This window comes from Syngnathus acus, chromosome 5 (assembly GCF_901709675.1).
Source record: "Syngnathus acus chromosome 5, fSynAcu1.2, whole genome shotgun sequence".
Lineage (NCBI taxonomy): Eukaryota > Metazoa > Chordata > Actinopteri > Syngnathiformes > Syngnathidae > Syngnathus > Syngnathus acus.
The window spans coordinates 3961572-3978862 of record NC_051091.1 but is presented as its reverse complement, the minus strand read 5'-3'; the positions used below and the strand labels follow the sequence as shown (position 1 = coordinate 3978862).

At 42.7% G+C, this 17291-nt stretch overlaps 1 protein-coding gene across 2 annotated transcripts in view; it reads right to left on the bottom strand.

Annotated features, from left to right (window-relative positions):
• Positions 1 to 570: 570 nt before the first annotated feature.
• LOC119122988 (semaphorin-3F-like) overlaps positions 571 to 17291 on the bottom strand; it is a 28106-nt gene continuing 11385 nt past the window's right edge. Inside the window, exons 3-19 of one of the 2 annotated variants that reach the window (XM_037251725.1) lie at positions 12406 to 12566; positions 12077 to 12139; positions 11567 to 11686; positions 10871 to 10960; positions 9558 to 9651; positions 8635 to 8754; positions 8365 to 8504; positions 7252 to 7366; positions 5621 to 5690; positions 5387 to 5531; positions 4960 to 5182; positions 4517 to 4605; positions 4259 to 4300; positions 3830 to 3987; positions 3528 to 3610; positions 3144 to 3277; positions 571 to 2675 (exon numbers count right to left, since the gene is read on the bottom strand). In XM_037251725.1, the coding sequence (XP_037107620.1) occupies positions 2226 to 2675; positions 3144 to 3277; positions 3528 to 3610; positions 3830 to 3987; positions 4259 to 4300; positions 4517 to 4605; positions 4960 to 5182; positions 5387 to 5531; positions 5621 to 5690; positions 7252 to 7366; positions 8365 to 8504; positions 8635 to 8754; positions 9558 to 9651; positions 10871 to 10960; positions 11567 to 11686; positions 12077 to 12139; positions 12406 to 12566 (2297 nt within the window). In that variant the 3' untranslated portion in view covers positions 571 to 2225. The remainder of the gene's footprint in view (positions 2676 to 3143; positions 3278 to 3527; positions 3611 to 3829; positions 3988 to 4258; positions 4301 to 4516; positions 4606 to 4959; positions 5183 to 5386; positions 5532 to 5620; positions 5691 to 7251; positions 7367 to 8364; positions 8505 to 8634; positions 8755 to 9557; positions 9652 to 10870; positions 10961 to 11566; positions 11687 to 12076; positions 12140 to 12405; positions 12567 to 17291) is intronic. The other variant, XM_037251726.1, reaches the window with a different exon arrangement.

Genomic DNA, 17291 nt, shown 5'->3' with positions numbered 1-17291 from the left:
TCACCATTAGTTGAATTAGTGGGAGTGTGTTTCTCAGAAACGAGCCGGTCCCATCTAGGCGTAATCGGAGACAATGACACCCGAAGTGGTTAAGGTTTGTCTTTCAGGCAATAAATCCATATTTTAAGTAGGATTCCAGAAATGTTCTTTTAAATGCAGCTTTCCGATTCTTAGAAGTCGTAGCCTCTTCTTCTTCTTCCGTCTCCTCATGGGGCTTTTTTCCCTTTCCAAGGAAGCGTTCCAAACATCTCTGTTTCTTGCTCATTTTTGCTAGGCTTACCTGGCTCGACTGAGGTGACATGTCACGTGACCGAGACGAGCGTCTTCACCTGAACCGGCGGATGTAATTGGGAGAGAATCGCCCATTATTTTTAAAAAATTCCAAAATAAAGTCTTACTCTGTTTTTGCAAGGTTTGCGGGCTCGACTGGGGAAACATTTAATCACACAAGATTTGATCCCTTATCATAGCAGGTCCTATTATTCAATAACAGCAACGGCGTAAAGATGAGACAAGTAAGCGGGTTATTTATCTGCAAATGTGAGGAGTATTTTACACAAATATGCATTCTTAACACTTGAACAGATACAACTTTATTCAGGGCAGAACATAGAAAACATCCAGGATCAAGTTCATCACAATGAGTGGGGAAAGCATTCCATTCTTATAAAATATAGAGCTTTAATTTATTAGTTGGCAACAACAATGGAGTGGGATGGTACAAGTAATTTGCACATTTAGGTCAGTACGTAACGTCCCCTCATTTTGTTTAGCTTAGTTTTTCTAAATCTGATATAGCAAAAATAATGCAGAACCTAAAGACAAACTTTTTTTGCATTTTTGCTTGAGTATTTTTCTTGAGCTACAAGTGACAAGAGTGTTAAAGGCCTAATTTGTCTAAATTAAATAAATCTTTCTTTAGTTTGTAAACATTTGTTTTTAATTACTTCAGGACTGTCACAACCATTTACTGTATATTAACTCAGTCATTTACATGGAGAGTACAAATAAATGGTACTATACAGTAAAGTCATTTTAAAACATACCAAAAAATGTTGAATGTCCAGTTACAAATGATTATTTCAGTTTGTTTGGAGCTGCAGCACATTCAGATTTACCCTTGTTGTGCTAGCAATTATTCACAAAGCCTATTATTGATCCCTTAAGGTAGGAACAGGAAAACAAAACAGACCACACATACACCTTATTAGAAACGCAGTACAAATACATTTTCATGCACACAAAGAAAGCCAGCTTCCCAATATTTGGTTAGTGTCACAACATTGTTACAATGCTCAGTTGTGTATACAGTAAATGGAAATCTCCTTTCCTAACACAGATGTCAGAAGAACAAAAGTTCTATGAACCTATTGCCAACCTAAACCTTTTTTTTTTTTTTTTTTTTTTACATTATTCACAGATGTCTACAAGTGTGCTTGTTGCATTTGGCCCTTAAAACTAAAAGAATGCCCTTTATACAAAACCTTGACTTTTTATTGCACCGCAGTCTCAATATATAGGAAATTTGCATTTGATAAAGCCCCACCATTGCATCATCTATTTTTGTCCACTGTAACGTTCACGTAAGGGTAACTCGCAGCAGAATACATTTGATAAAAAGAAGACATTTTTTTTTCTTATCTTCTGGTTAAAACAGTGTGAATATTACAGAGTGAGGAACTGTTCCTATTCTTCATGTCCATGGTCCCCTAAGTGTCAGTCCACATGCATCCATGTCGGGGTTGTGCGCCAGGCGTTTCTGCAATACCGCGCCAAGAAACAACAGCGATCCCGTCACCTCTTATGAGCAATTCCTTTTTTTCCCCTGTCACATGAAGAGCTTCATAGCTGGGCTCCCTGCAGCTCACACACTCCATAGCACAAAGTGTCTCCAATGTCATGTGACAGACGAGCGTTGTAATGACAGTAACAGCGACAATAAATTGAACAACAACAAGATTTGCCCCAAAGTTACCTATACACAAGAGCCTGTTTTCTTTTAAGTACAAATAAATCCACAGAATGACAGGCCTACTATATACAACCTACAATAAATACTGAAGTAGCATACGCTTTGAAACGATGGATGTTGGGGGGGGTGTCTAAGCCTCTTTTTCTGGTTTGTGTATATATTTTTCATCTTGTTGCTTCACTCAATGAGTCCCTCCCAGTTTTGAGGGTGGGGAAGGTGGTCGAGGAAGGTGTTTGGGACATAAATGGCCTCCTCATGTCTCTACGTCCTCCTCCTCTTCTTCCTCCGCCACGTCCCCATGATGCCGGCGATTGCGAGGCTTCTTGTGCTCCTTGAACTCTTTGAGGTCTTTGACCTTAAGGGCACCCGGCACGGGGTCTCCAAACTGCCAGTAGTCCTGGCAATATTGATTGATGAGGCTCATCTCGGGCTGGCTTAGAATGGTCAGCAGGTCCTTGTATTGGACTGTGCTGGGAGTCCACTGGGTGCTGGAGTGGAGAGAAGATGGCAGCAAGCCTACGCCGCCTTCTACCAGGGCGTTATTGACGGCACGGCCTGACAGCACCACCAACTGCAGCTTGACGAGAGTGTGCTTGAAGTTCTTCTCCGTGGCAGTGCACTGATACATTCCAGAGTCGGAAGGCTGCAGAGACCTCAGGAGCAAACCTTGCTCTGTTTTTAAGATCCGACCGTCAGAACGCATCTACGCAGAAAATAAAACATGATGTAGTTCAACAAAACAAATCGAGACTTCCCACCAAATAAAGTTGAGAGTAAACCGAGACATCATTTCAGTATACTGTATAAGCCATGGGGAAAATTGCATTCAAATGAGCACATATTGAAGGTTGAATAGCCTCAGAGAAAAGAAGCTGCTTGGAGTCCAAGGGTCCACACTCTATATACTATGACCTTTCGGGTAGTTTGCATTATTCAAGAGTGACAGTGTCCCTGCAGTGCCTAAGAGAAAAATAAACCGGGACTTCACTGAAGAGAAAAATAGACAGGAGTGAAGTGATCAATTGGTCTGCATTAAACCGGAGTTGTATTCTTCTTTTCTTCAAAGGGAATTATTTATCTCAAAGTTTAGGGCTGTTCTAAGAGATAAATCCAAATGCCATGCGCTCACTAGCATTGGCATCTTTGAAAAGCACATTTTCTTGCATCTCACCTCCTTCCTGCGGTCGCTGTTATCTCGCTGTAGATGCCATTTGATGACAACATGCGGGGAGCGGGCCTGACACTCCAGGAACGTACTGCTTCCCTCCACCCCGTACTGTACCATCTCAAGAGTATTCTTATTAGCTGCAGGGCAAAAGGAGAGAAGCGTTACCATGGCAACAAAAAGACTCATTACCATCAGCTCCCTTCACCCAAAATCTTAGGAGTGGCAAATCAAAGCACTTGGCTTCCACACATTACCATAAAATTGACACAATATAACCATTAGGGCCCATTACAATGAGTAACATGATCGCTTTTAACAAAGACAACAAAAGCGTCAACAAAAGCAGAAACGCAAACTTGGGGACGGTCTGAAAAACAAGCGCCTCACCGTTGGAGTTGAAGCCTCGACACTGGCGGATAGGGTTTCCGTATTTGACGTCCTGTCTTCGGCTGCGTCTAAAGGGGTCAGACCTGTGGTGCGAAATCAAAAAAGCCATTAAGCCATTCAACAACAGATAGTATGATTCTGATGATTACTTTTTTAAGATAAAGATGCATAACTCAGAAAGACTCTCCTATATGTATCCTATGAAATTAATCATTCATAATAATGAATCATCCTGTGTCCAATCTATTCGGACAGTCTTCACTAAGTGCATCACAAAGTTTTAAATGTGTGTTGGCGCTCACCTTTTCTGGGAAGCGGAATAACGGGAGCACGACTTGCCATCCCAAGCGCAGTACGGGTCTCTGGCTAAACAGCAGTCGGCACACGCTTCGCCATAAACATCACAGCGGTGAAGCGCCAGCTGGGTCAGCCCGACCGCAGATGACACGTACAGCTGTTGCTGGTGAGAGAAACCGAGAGGTGCAAAGAAAATGTTGGTGCAATGTCAAATCAGGCAACACAATGCTGCTCCCGAAAAAAGCACAACTGAAAAACTAAGGTAACTCTCAATCGATTTCGTTTTTTCCCTCCACACACATAGTATAATAATCTATGATCATCAAAATAATCACAACAAAAAAAATCCGTCTGAACCGCACTTAAAATAGGTTTTTATCATTTCAATTCATGGTCTCTACCCCTAAACATAAAAGTTGTACAAACATGCTTACCCTTTTAGAGGACACCTTCATTGTTGTAATTGGGGTTGCAACCTTAAACATAAAAAAAAAAATGTCAAAGTGGTTTCTCTATCTACTATGGAAATTGTCAAACAAAGGAATTATGTGGGTGAGGTAAGTAGCAATTATAAAGACCGAGCTATAGAATATGTAAAATATAAAATTGATTCAATCTACGAATGTGCGCGTGTGTTTGTTTATATGTATATATGAGTATATGTATATAGAACACCCAAAACCAATGCTCACCCTGAACACCTCAACTTCCTCCAGTACTAGCTCCTCAGTCTGCAGGTCATCTCTGGGAAGAACGATAACTTTCTGAACTGTTCCCTTGTCTGTGGGGAAAACAAACACACACACACACACTTATTTCTCTGAGCAGCCTCCGACAGATGATAATTCTCACATCAAGAGCAATTGTATTTTTTTTATTGAAAGTTTCTGCCAATAGAATGAGTTGCTTTAATAGGTCAAACCAGCAGGTACCACACCAGCACAAACTGTAAGAATGATTTTATTTGAATTATAAATCCCTCTATGGGATTCTCTCAACAGGTTGTCCACATCATTTCAACTTCACACTGCTCCTGCCTTTGACTTGATGTTATCATAACCACCACTGACGCATTTCGTGACATCATTAAAGAGGTGACTCCTAGTATTTGTGTGAAGGTAAAAACAAAACTCACCAGTTCCCAAGAAAAGCACTTCATAGTTGCCATCCGCAGCGGTCACCTGGTCCACTGCAATGGTGGTGAACTCATAGTCCACGTTGGTTCGCACCACTAGGGGGCGCTTGTGCACTGGGTACACTGAATTGTACATGGCTGGGTGATTCCTCATGAAGTTGATCACTTCATCCGGATAGTCCTTGGTGGATTTCATGTTGGGGGTGAATGTACCTCCGGGGCACTACAGAAAGAACCGAATCAACATGCTCAGGTGTAGAAAAACACACATAATGACCTGACTTAAAGAAATACTGAGTTAACTTGTGCTGACCGTGCTTTGCTTTCTATTTGTGGTTTTGGGCAAAGCAAAATCAATGTTATGCCAGCTTGTCGTGGGATTCGCGTGTGGGGTCCATGCAAGATTAGACTTGTAGGTGAGACTTACTGTGCCTGGGCGAGGGTACGGGATCTTCCCCGTGTAGGCCACCCACTGGTAATTAGGACCTTCCTTGTGGGCAAAAGGTCCATTGAAGACCATGCGGATGTCAGCCATAGAGTAGACACAAACGGCCGAGCCTTTGAAAACAGAACTGTGACGAGGAAGGGAGAGAGAATATTTCTAGGTAAGATGAACACGTAAAAATGCAAATATAATTGTACTGACGAGCAGAAAACAGACCCAGAGACAGAGAAGACTCCATATATAACGGGATTTTTGGTGTCCTGTGTTGGCTGTATGTAAACGTCACCTGCAAGACAAAACAAAGGCCTCACATTACTTCACTGCAAAAAGAAAACAAAGGAATGCAACATCATACTCATCTTAAATATTTACACAGGTGAACGCAGCTTTGTAGAGACCCCCCCTACCCCCACCCTCCCTGAAAGGAAGTCCTCTGCAAAAGATGCTGAATATTCATCTTTGTTGAAAAAAAAAGCTACTAATTGTTGCCTTTAGACAAAGTGAGATTTTGTCTTCACTCTCTGAAAAGCTCCAAAATCCCACAAGAAGGTAAACGGTAGCTATAAAAGGTCAGGTGGGTCATGTGACATTTGAGCAGGACTTTAAATAAATAAATTATGCAGAAATCCTTCCAGCCAGCCATTTTGCAGAAATCCTTCCGGCTGTCCATTTTCTTTAGCGTGCCAGGTGAAAGTCAACACAACTGCGGGGAGAACATGCAAACTTCATCTAACAATTTGCAGGGAAAGAACTAGTTACAAGAAGCGTGTCACTCAAATCAGAGCACCGTTTGTCAAAAGTTAGAGTCATTGTTTTGCGCAGTAACAGACGTGTCACATATTTCTCAAGTCCAGTTGTTCAAAGGAAATAATTGTCAGCCATAAAAAGCAAGCGGTGCATTTGGGGACAGCAGAGGGGTTGAGATGAAAGCAAGAAGTGGGTCATCATGATAAAGCCGCCTCAACTCCAATCAGACACCTTCAGCATGGCACTTTTCATTCTTGACATGAGTTCAAGAGCATTCGTGAGCTGGTGCATCAGTCCTCAGTTAATGCATGCCTCTATTTTAAACCACACAGGGACATAGACTGCCCCCCCCAACCCCGGAGAGGCTGCGATTCTCACAGTCACACACATTCCTATTTGGTGATCTGATCTGCAGACCATCCCTTTTCCACACACAAAAAAGAGACTTGTGCAAGACATCTTGAAAAGAAATGACATGATGTGTGTGTGTTTTCCTGTGTCCCATTACAGTACCCTTGATGGCTCATAAAATGGAAGGAAAGAAAGAAGGAAGAAAGCTAAAGATCCAGCATATGTGCCTTAGTGTGTATGAATATAGGACATTTTTGGCAGGTGCTGTTCTAGAATAGTTTTTCTTTTAGCAATATCAGATGTGATCGTATTTGACAGGTACTTGGAATTAAATATGCCTTTCATAAATCTCGTCATTTTGTCTTTTAGTCAAAGCAATTTGATACTTACTGTCAAAATGATTAACTGCGTGACATACTAGACTTCAAGCATAGATGGTCACAAAAGTTTCTCTCCGATTTAACTTTTGGAGAATGTATTTGTATTTCTACTTGAGGTGATACGTTCAAGTTCGGTTCCCCTTTTAAAAAATGTTAGACTTTGGTCAATGTATCTGATAATATGAATAAAAAAATAAAATAAACAAATATAAATAAATGAATAAATAAATAAACTCCACAACGGAGTAAATAAATAAATACATATATAAATAAATAAAAACTCCACATAGGAGTTAAATGTGTATTTAATTGTCTGTTTAGGTGAAATATGAAAGTGATGACAATGCAAGGCGTGTATTTTGTACTCACGGAGTTCATCAAAGTGCGTCTCCATCCCATCTGCCCCTGGTACGGAGCAGATGAGCCTGGCCTTGAGGAAGGTGCTCCACTTGTTGACTAGACAGCAGTGACCGCCATCATCATTCTGCGGAAAGAATACAAAACCGTTTTGCTGTCGTTTGGCCACACGCACATCCGATCCGCCTACTCATCTTCCTACTCTAATGAAAACAAACCACAGGTGGAGTCTCCCACACAAAGCTCAACATGTTGGTTTGCGTTACGAGGAAGCTTAATGGAGGATGGTGGGGGGGGTAAACACAGTCTCCTCGTATTTATACTTTTCCATCTGTGGTGGAGTTAAATGCAAAGTAAGACTGGAATTATCCTTAAAAACAATACAATTTGATAGGAGAGCATTATTATTATTGCTACATGACGGAAACAAAATCCTTTTGAATTTTGCTGGGTTATATTTTTGGATATATTCATCATATAATCGCATGTATGTTTGCGCAAAAGGCCGTAGGTGGTCTGCAATTCAGAAGGACGGACTAGAAAGTTGTAGAAGAAGTGCCATGTCCACATGCGTGACGAAGAATGAATGACAAGACCACATCTCCCGAGACCTTGACAAAACATACTGTGGAAGGGATGGATGTTTGTGTGCCGGCTGAATGCATGACACTCTCAAATAAACAAAACATTGAGCAGCTAAGATGACAATCTATATTTACCATTTTTTGTTACAAGTAAGAAAGCATTACAGAACATCTCTGCAGATACTTTTTTCTTTGTATGAAGCCTATAGGTTTTATTTGGGGGGGTGGATAAAATACTGATTAATGAAGTACGACTCTGAACTGGTCTGAAAGTGTTGTGGGACGATCAGACAGAGAAGGCTGTGAGGTCAAAAGGTGAGAGTGCAAAGGGCAGCCTAACAGACAGAGGCACGCATTGTGGACAGGAAGGTTAAAGACACATGTGGATTCCAGCACATCAGTGTTGGTCAAATAGCAGTTCAACACATAAACACTAACATAAACATGCCCGCTGACTCTTGAGACTAAGGAGATTCGGGACTGTTTTTAGATGGATGTGGTTTTGTTTTCGTCATGTTTACAGCCTGAAACAAACACACACCAGGCAGATGCGTCCGATGCGGGATTGGGTCACGGGACTCTGGCCCATCTCGGAGGATGTCTCCCGGAAGAAGAAATACAGCTTGTCGTCATTTCTCTCCGCACTGTCGGGGATGAGGTGCACATGGACGAAAGTGGGATCTGTGGGTAGAAGAGGCTGACATATTTTATATACTGAATGCATTTCCTGTTTATCACTTGTTGAGATACTCCGAATGGACGGGGGAGTTGACTATTTGGTTGTAATGTCCTCAAAAAGTAAGACGTTTACCATTCAACCATCTGGAGTTGTACTGATCGGTTCGCATGGCAATCTTTGTTCCCAACGTCCGGAAAATGGCCGAGTCGGTTCCCATGAAGTCAACGTAGACTCCTGCGTAGAGTTCACCGTCTGAAAATGAAATACAAATGGTTTAGTCAAATTTTGCAGCCACAATTGGAACAAAATGTACGGTATAAAATAATTTAACAATCCAGTGTATCATTTTAAGACTGCATTATAGGTTGCTGTGTCTGTAATTACCATTTTAAAAGTTACCCCGAAAATGAAGATGATAAATTACAGGTAAAGCATTGTTTGCAGAAGCAGTCTCTTAAACGTCTTCAACAAGCCTTCACACATGATTAAGGCATAAAATGTTAGTGCATGTGTGCGGACAGATGGGCCGCGTACACAGTACGCCAGCCTCGTTATGGCACAGGAAGGCGAGGTGATTGTGGTCCAGCTGCTTTGTGGGCCCCACTAGAGAGCAGGTGGGACGGCAGGGGGGGTGCGGAGGAAACAAAGACCCCCCCCACACTCCCACTCTACGTTGAATGTCCCAGTTCTCTGCGGCATGACGTATATTCCCATCCATCATTAAAACGTTGACGGATGATTTGATCTCATGTGTAATGTGGCATACAGCCGACTGGTAGATTGAATGTTGCCGACACATGACAACGGACTTGGATGACAGACTACCTTTCGAGTTTGAGATCTGGATATGACCTTGGACCATCTTCACGAATGGAATGAAAATGGTTGTTTGTTTGTCTTTTTAAAACTACTCAGTGTGTCATGGTAGCATCAACACTTTTAGGAACATCCAAATCAAAACCTGTTAGGGATTGTAAAGGGTAAAATCTACAAAGCAGCACATACAGTATCTAATGATAATGAATGATAATGGTAATAATAATAATGACACTCACTGATTAAAGCTGAAACACTGTTGAGTTTAGGGTCGTAGGAGCACTTTCCTTTCCCGGACTCGACTTTGCCAGGCTCCAAATGGAAAATGTCTTCCTGCAATTACAAAGTCAGATGGAGATGGCATTAAATTCAGCACTCTTGATCTTGTCACAGCGATTCCCTTGGGTTGGGAAAATGCGGTTCTCTCGGACTCCTGTGGGACCTTTGAGGCCTGATAGTGTGCATTCACAAAAAAAAAAAGAAAAAGAAATATGCAGTGTGAAGGTGGGATTTGGAAGCTGCTGTAATGTGCCCTGTGCTGCTTCTCTCAGCATAATGCAAAAATGTCTCATATTCTTGCTGCCTATGGTGGTACAGGTCTACGCTTGACACCTGTAATCCAGCACAGTGAAAACAAGACCAAGATTGGTTGCCGCATCCCAGCACGCCAGCAGTGAAAAGTGATTGTTAGGAATTTATGAGAGAAAAATTGAATCAGTGGCATGCAATGGCATGTCCTATGGCTGCACCTCCAACACCGGCAAATCATGTCAAATCCTCGTTTCAATTCCCTGTAGGGACAGCGATGCCTGTCATGGTCCATCAGTAGCAAACTCACGTTGGCTCTCCACCCCTCTACGTACTCCGACTCAAATTTGATTAAAATCACAACCCTGCTGTAGTGGATATGCTTACAGGGTCCTACAAATAATGTGACAAGATCACTTTTTCACTCAAGCCACTACGAGTCAATTATTTCAAATGCTCGGAGAACATGTTCAAATGTGTAGGCCTTTTATTTGCATTGCTGCACAGCCAGATGACTTGTGTTTGCTCTGGGCTAACAATAGCCCGCTGTTGGAGTGGCTTCGATGCTGACGAAACCTGCTTCCTCCCGAGGAGGAGACGCCTAAAAATTCCTGTTGAAGTTTGAGGGCCGTGTGGAACCGATGCCGACGGCACCTTTCTGTTTTTAAAAGCTAAATTGTTCAATCAGATTTGTTTCGGTCGTCCATGTGCAGCTGTGATATGCCGTGCATTGAAGCCTTTGTCCTACTAATATCATTTTTAAGAACCAGCCCTGTTACAAACATGCCTTCTTCCAATAACAAACATCAGAGTATGGATACGTAAGGACGATGAGATCATGATGTTAACAGAAACATTATTAAAACCAGTGGAGGGAGGGGGTTGACCACAAATAAAACAAAGTGCACTAAATGGTCAAAGAGCATGCATAGGGTTGAAAAGGTTGATCAAGTGATGGCCAGACACAAAGAAATGGCACATGCAGCTTGTCATTATGAACCCACGCAGAAGGCCGACATCACACCTTTAGTCCGAGTGTCTCGTGCACCGCGCTGGGTTCAGCGGCACGATTGGCCCTTCCTCTGGCCTGCGCCATCTGTAGATACATGGATGTCTACAACGGGAGATAGCAACACAGTCGGCGTGTTATGCCACTTAAATGGAAAAAAGTCTGGGAACTTCTTTAAAGAGATTAAAAAGTTGACCAAAAAGATGGAAGACCTTTGTTAGAAGAGGCCATATCGAAACCAGATGCAATAAGCGACCCATAAAAGCCACACTTGCTGCTGCATGTTCTCAGCACAGTTCCTAATCGACTCTCCCGGGATAGTCCAGTAGTCAATTCCACCTAACGCGCCCTTTTTATTGAAGTCCCGTGGTCATGATTGGGAAACAAGTACAATACTTAAACAAGTGTGAGGTTTTAATGTGAAGGAACAGGGAGGTTATGATTTCTGGCTTGGTTTTGGGAATTCCAGTGGCGCTATTAAAGGCTGAGTTCCTTTAACAGCTCATTTGGGACAACAGCTGTGAGCGAGTCAATCTGCGGTGCCTCATTACAGCCAAAGTACCACAAATACGATTAATAGTGTTGGAAAATCATTAGCTATTAATATAAGTACCCTACCATGAGGTGGGTAGAGAATAATCTTAGGTATGAGGTCCTAAAGCTCTCAAGGTGATCATTGGACAATGATGTGTTTTTTTTGTAAAGTCTTACCTGAGATTTTCGTCCGCGGTTGACAAAAGTACAGACGGGATTGTAAGCGCCTGTTCCACAGACATACAGCTGTGTCCTATTCCATGGCTCAATTAGACGGATGAAGTTGGCACACTCTTCCTGAAGAGATTAAGAGACCATAATTGTGCCAATATATGAATAAAAAACAACTTTCATACCCTTCCAGTCAGGAAGAATACAAACAATTTGTTATTTTTGATATTATATACCGACCGTCATTTTAGATGGATGGATGGAAAGATATTTTATTTTGATTTGTGCCTCCACAGCCCAAAGGTTAATGTTCATATTATCAATATCTTTCCCTGGAATGTTTACTTTTCCAACCCTTTTTTGCATGCTTACAAAAAGCTTCATGTTCCAATATGGAGCCAAGTGCCAACTTTCAACGAAACATTTTTTGATAAAAGGCTGTTTTGCCGCTGAAAATAATCCAAATCTCATGACTTGCGCTGGGACGACAGATTTGCTGTTGAGCGTCATACTTACATTGGCGTCTTTCCCACTTACGAGGCATTCCATCTTTCTTCGTTCGGACACTGGCCAGTGGATCTGCGAGCAGAAAACAGTTCATATGTTACACGTCACTTGCATTTATGAACGTTTCAGTCTACGTTTTCGATGGACGTCCACCAAGGCTAATATTAGCCCCGCAGGAATGATCCTAACTCTATAAGCCTGATAATGACTCACTAGACAACAGGAAAGTGAACGCCAAGAAAAACTAAATTGGAGCTGATGCGAATGGCTGCTGCTGGTGCACTGGAGCAGAACAGTTTGGGCAACGGTAAAAATGTGATGGAAAAAGCAGTTCTTACAATATGAGGATCTTTGTTGATGTCATGGAGATCCAGAGAGAGGATGTGATCCTTGCTACCAATGTACATGCGGTCATAGTCCTCATCCATCCGCAAGATCCGGTAATCAGATGTGTTGAGGAGGTAGGCAAAATGATGAGCCGTACCAGTCGATCTCAGCTCTGTATGGACGAAGAAATATTTTTTTTAAAGTGCGTTGATAAAACCATCACTTGTCCAACTAAATGGTCTCAGTGGCATGCCTATCTATCCCTTTGGAGTTCTCTGATGGTTTTCAACAAACAGGAATGTAACTTAACCCCACACATTAGGAAGAAGTGCTACTGAGTGTCTGTCACATGGTGTTGATGGCTTAATACCACCTGAGTAGATCTAAAGATCTGGAAAGTCTTTCATCATGACTTCCATGAAAGAGACATTGTCATATCAAATCCTAAAATGACACACCAGACATACGGAAGACCTTCTACAGTGGTCACCTAAGCAGTCTTTTTATGGGTAAGGTAGCCACGAGCAACTGAGATTTGAAGCTTAGCCACGAATACGTAACATCATCATCATGTACAGAGAATATCGAGTTTAACACCTGAGATTCGCTGGGTATGAACTTGACCTGAATAAATCAGAGCTCAACTGTTACAGTATCAATTTACGAGCATAAAGTTTTGATCTTCATTTCTTCTCAGCCCTATTTGGTGAAGGTCAGCTTGGAGTGTGCCTCTGGTAACACAATGCAGTAAACATGTCCTCTCACGTCAAGAGTAACCCAATCTTCCAACAGCATGTTTTGGAGTGTTTGTTTGGTACGGTCTTGTGGGTTCAGCCACCTCCAGCAAGCAAAGCAGGGAGGCCGTGCCACGCCATGGGCAAACACACTCCGATACAATCAATCGGAGAGAAGCAAGGAGGAGTTCCAATTTGCATACTGTAGGACAAAAGTATTTTTCAACTGGAGCGACCCACCGATACCACTCAATTATTTCGCCAATTTAAAATAATAAGCAAATGTTTTAAAAATGACATTGGCTATATTTGGGAGGTTTGACTTCATCGCAGTGCCCATCAAGTGAATGTTTACGCGTTAGCCAAAAGATAGACAGCTGTCAAAACCGTGCAGTGTGGCCTGATCTTGTGATTATTTGTGTTGGAGACTTAAGTTGAATGATGACTCCCCGTACACCCGCTCGAGCTACGGTGTTTGTGTTCCTGTGTGTGTGTTACTACGAACACAAAGGCCAGACACATATTGCACATGCGCAACCATGGCAAGGAGCAGTCAAAGTCCTTCCTGAGGCAGGTTTTCAGCAACTCTTCAGTATGTTTGTTATAGCTGGACGGGACGTCACCTTCTGTCAGCTGAGGCGGGAATGTCAACAAATCCCAGAGTAGCGAACTACGCCGTACAGAACAAACATGTGTAACCCAAGCTTAGAATAATCCGATAAATACAATATACGGTGTGGTCTGAAGGCATTACGCCACATGTCAAGATTGTTCTCTGACTTCATGCACTCCTTATAAAATGTAACACCTATCGCATGAGGTGATGGTGTTGTTGACAAAAGCTAAGCCTGTAGGGAAACTTTGCTCTTTCATTATAGTGAATGACTCAAAGCTTAAGTTAAGACTTTGGCAATGTTGAGACCTGACATTAATGTGCATCTCAGGTGATCCGATTACAAGCTGACACGTTAGCTCACGCCTGGCATCTGAGTCGCTACGACTAATCATATGCCTCTAGTGACCACTTGCGACCAGACGTCATTCCGTTGCTCGATAAAAAATAAACAATTACATCATGTATATTTTGGTGTAAAGACTTGCCGTTCTGTCTTTGAGAAGGATTTCAGTAATGGCTTTGAATACTTCCCAAATCCCTCGTTGGACTGGCAATAGTGGTGAAATTAAACCAGGGAGGGAATAAGATCCTTGCACTCAGCAATATATTCATTCCGAGTCATGCACCTGTACACGGACACTTGTGTGGTATGCAGGTGGCCCGATAGGAACATGAGCCCTGTCCTCAGGTAAAAAAAAAAAAAAAAAAAAGCATCCAAACCGTTCAGTCTGCTGAACACAGACAAGCGCTCTTTCACACAACATATCAGGATGCAAAAGAGGGCAAGTTTAGAAAGATGAGTCCTGAATATGTCAGCTGAACCTGATGTAAAAGAAATAACCTTTTTTCATATGCAGGATATATTCCAACGGAATTTGAACGTTATTTAAAACATCCATAAAAACAGAATACATTGGTTTTTAGATCTTTTTCAAGTTCAGGAGCCAAAAAAAAACCCAACATGGATAGGTATGAAGGGTGCGGCCGACATGAAGCCATGCATCGCACATTCACAACCAGACAGTGATATGGGTAGTCGAGAACATCAGGCTCGGGTTTCAAATAAAAATAAAAGCACACAGCACTGCCAACAGTGCGCTTTCTTGTTGAACAACTGGAGTTTCATGATGAGGGATATCAAAAGTAAACAAGCAAGCTATTGCTTGGGGGGGTCATGATGATTAATGATGAGCCAAGTGTGGAGCAATCATCCTCCTCAAGTCTTTGATATGTGGATTCCACTTTGTGAATGAAATGTGCAACTGAGAAGCAATAACTGTAGGACATGCGTCAGCATACTCTAATGTCGAAACGATTAATCAGTTGCGATTGCTTTGACTACCATCTCATCATTTGTAAGCAAACGTTTTTAAAAACCCGTCGTTATCTCAAAGGACCCGAAAGTATGACACAAGCTTTACCTTACTAACCTCCAGAACATCACATCCACATTGGTCTACCTGAGCTGTGTCCTGAGGCACTTGAAGGAGGAGTGTTAGATCACACGCTAGAAAGGCAGGAGCAATAATTAAGGTCTTTAAGTTGGGTGGGAGTGGTGTCATGCTCTTACACATCAAACAAAGGTGGTGTTAGGATTCTCCAAATATTTTCAGCATTAAGAGGGGGTGCAACAAATCTATTGTCTCCGAAAAGCTCTTTTACATTTGAACAGCAATGATTGAATCAAATAAATGCTGGAAGAGCTTAACTAGGGCAACACAGTTTTCGGACAACCCCGGCCTAGCACCGTCCCTCACGAACTAGCCAAAATGGTAGACTGTCCGAATTGGCTCCTGTCCGGCAGCTTATATCTCAAGTCGATGGCTTTCCTTGTTATCTGTCCAGCGCAAGTTTCTCACAGTGATACCGCGTATTAGCAGGATAAGGACGTACCTGATACGGTATAACGACAATCAGGAAGATTAGGAGGCACGTTTGCTGTGCGTGTGGCTGCTTTTCGTCACAAAATCCAATCACGGCACGTTCCCACACAACAAACTGCGACGTCAGCACTATTTGTGTTTGTGGCAGACATTCACGTGGATAGTTTTGCTTTGTGACGTTGCAACGGCAATAAAAGAGATGACACCGTCGGCAAAGTATGTGATTTCTGTGTTTGCGGTTAGCTTTCCTAGTAAATGAAAAGGGACGGTATCTGACACCTGTTTTCTGCAGACTGAGGGTGGAGAATAATAGAGCAGCTAGAAGCTCGGCCACTGTGTCATCTCAGATAGGTGCCCATTCATCAAATAGCACGCAAATGCACATAATATCATGAAGCGGAATCAAGACGAGCTATTCTACTGTGGTTTGTTTGTATTCCGTTGCTGTGAGCTCTTTTCACAAGGGAAAAGGTGTGACCTTCTCATGTCTCAACACGTCACACGTGATCCTTCGCTATACGAGTGCTAACATATCGCTAACATGAACAACCACTCCCGTCGGGTCCTGTTTTGCCTTTGGAGGGGTGACCCTTCCTGCTGCCCACCACAGGCACCTCGTTACTACCCTTTGCTTTCGTGCCGACCTACGGGTGCTCACCCGCTCTATAATTAGGATTCACTGTAAGCCCCTTCCCTGGCCTATCCCCTGTCACTCCTTTGCTAATGGCACCAATTTGTATTCGCTGTCAGCTCTGATGAGCTCTCATGCGAAACGACGGCCTTATCACGAGGCTTCTGGCTACCATCACCTAAGCTCCGCTGTTGCCTGCCAAGCCCTGAATGCTGATGGACAGGCAAAAATGGCAGAAGGACGATGGGGGCAGGAGGATCTGGTGTCTCAATTATCAAGTCTATTCTAAAAGCACTAAATAAACAAAATGGCATCCTTGCTCATCACTCTCCAGGCATGACCAATTCATGCACGCTTACCGCACTGCAAATATTCGTGTAACAATTGGGTTAAGCGTAAATCAAATAGCCATGACGCGCTCGTCATTTGTGTGGTGAGTTCAAACGGGTTTGCACGTGTCACGGATGCCAGCTCATGCTGCAAAAGTTAAACCGCACTTGACTGACAACACTAACATCTTTAGTAAGGTGTGGTTTGCAGAATCTCAGTGGCCAAGTTCAAGCATAATAAAAGTCCAAATTTCACTTTGATTGTGACCAAACCTGTCTCGGTAGCCCCTGCCAGCAGCAATCACATCATTCAAAACAGACATATATGTGGATATGGAATGAAGACAACTTGCAGGGAAGGAGACACCCGCCCTCCTCCCAAAGAGAGCACGGTTGTGTTTTAACTTGTGTTCTTACTAACTGCCTGCAGCTCAGTATACAATGTCCTTGTCCCAAAACACGCCAATTCCTCCACACGTCATCATCTTCCACTCAACATGTGTTCTGGGTTCCCGGCCAACAACTGATTGCTTGATTATGTACAGTATAATCCTATGCAGTCTTTTCTTGACTGATCTAAAGAGTTGTATTCCCCAGCATGAGCTTCCACAAATGCTGGTCAACCTGAGCCACGAGACCTGATGAGATCACAGGTCATTGGGAAGCACTGGCAATGCTTTCTGCTCTGGTTTAATCCGGGATTA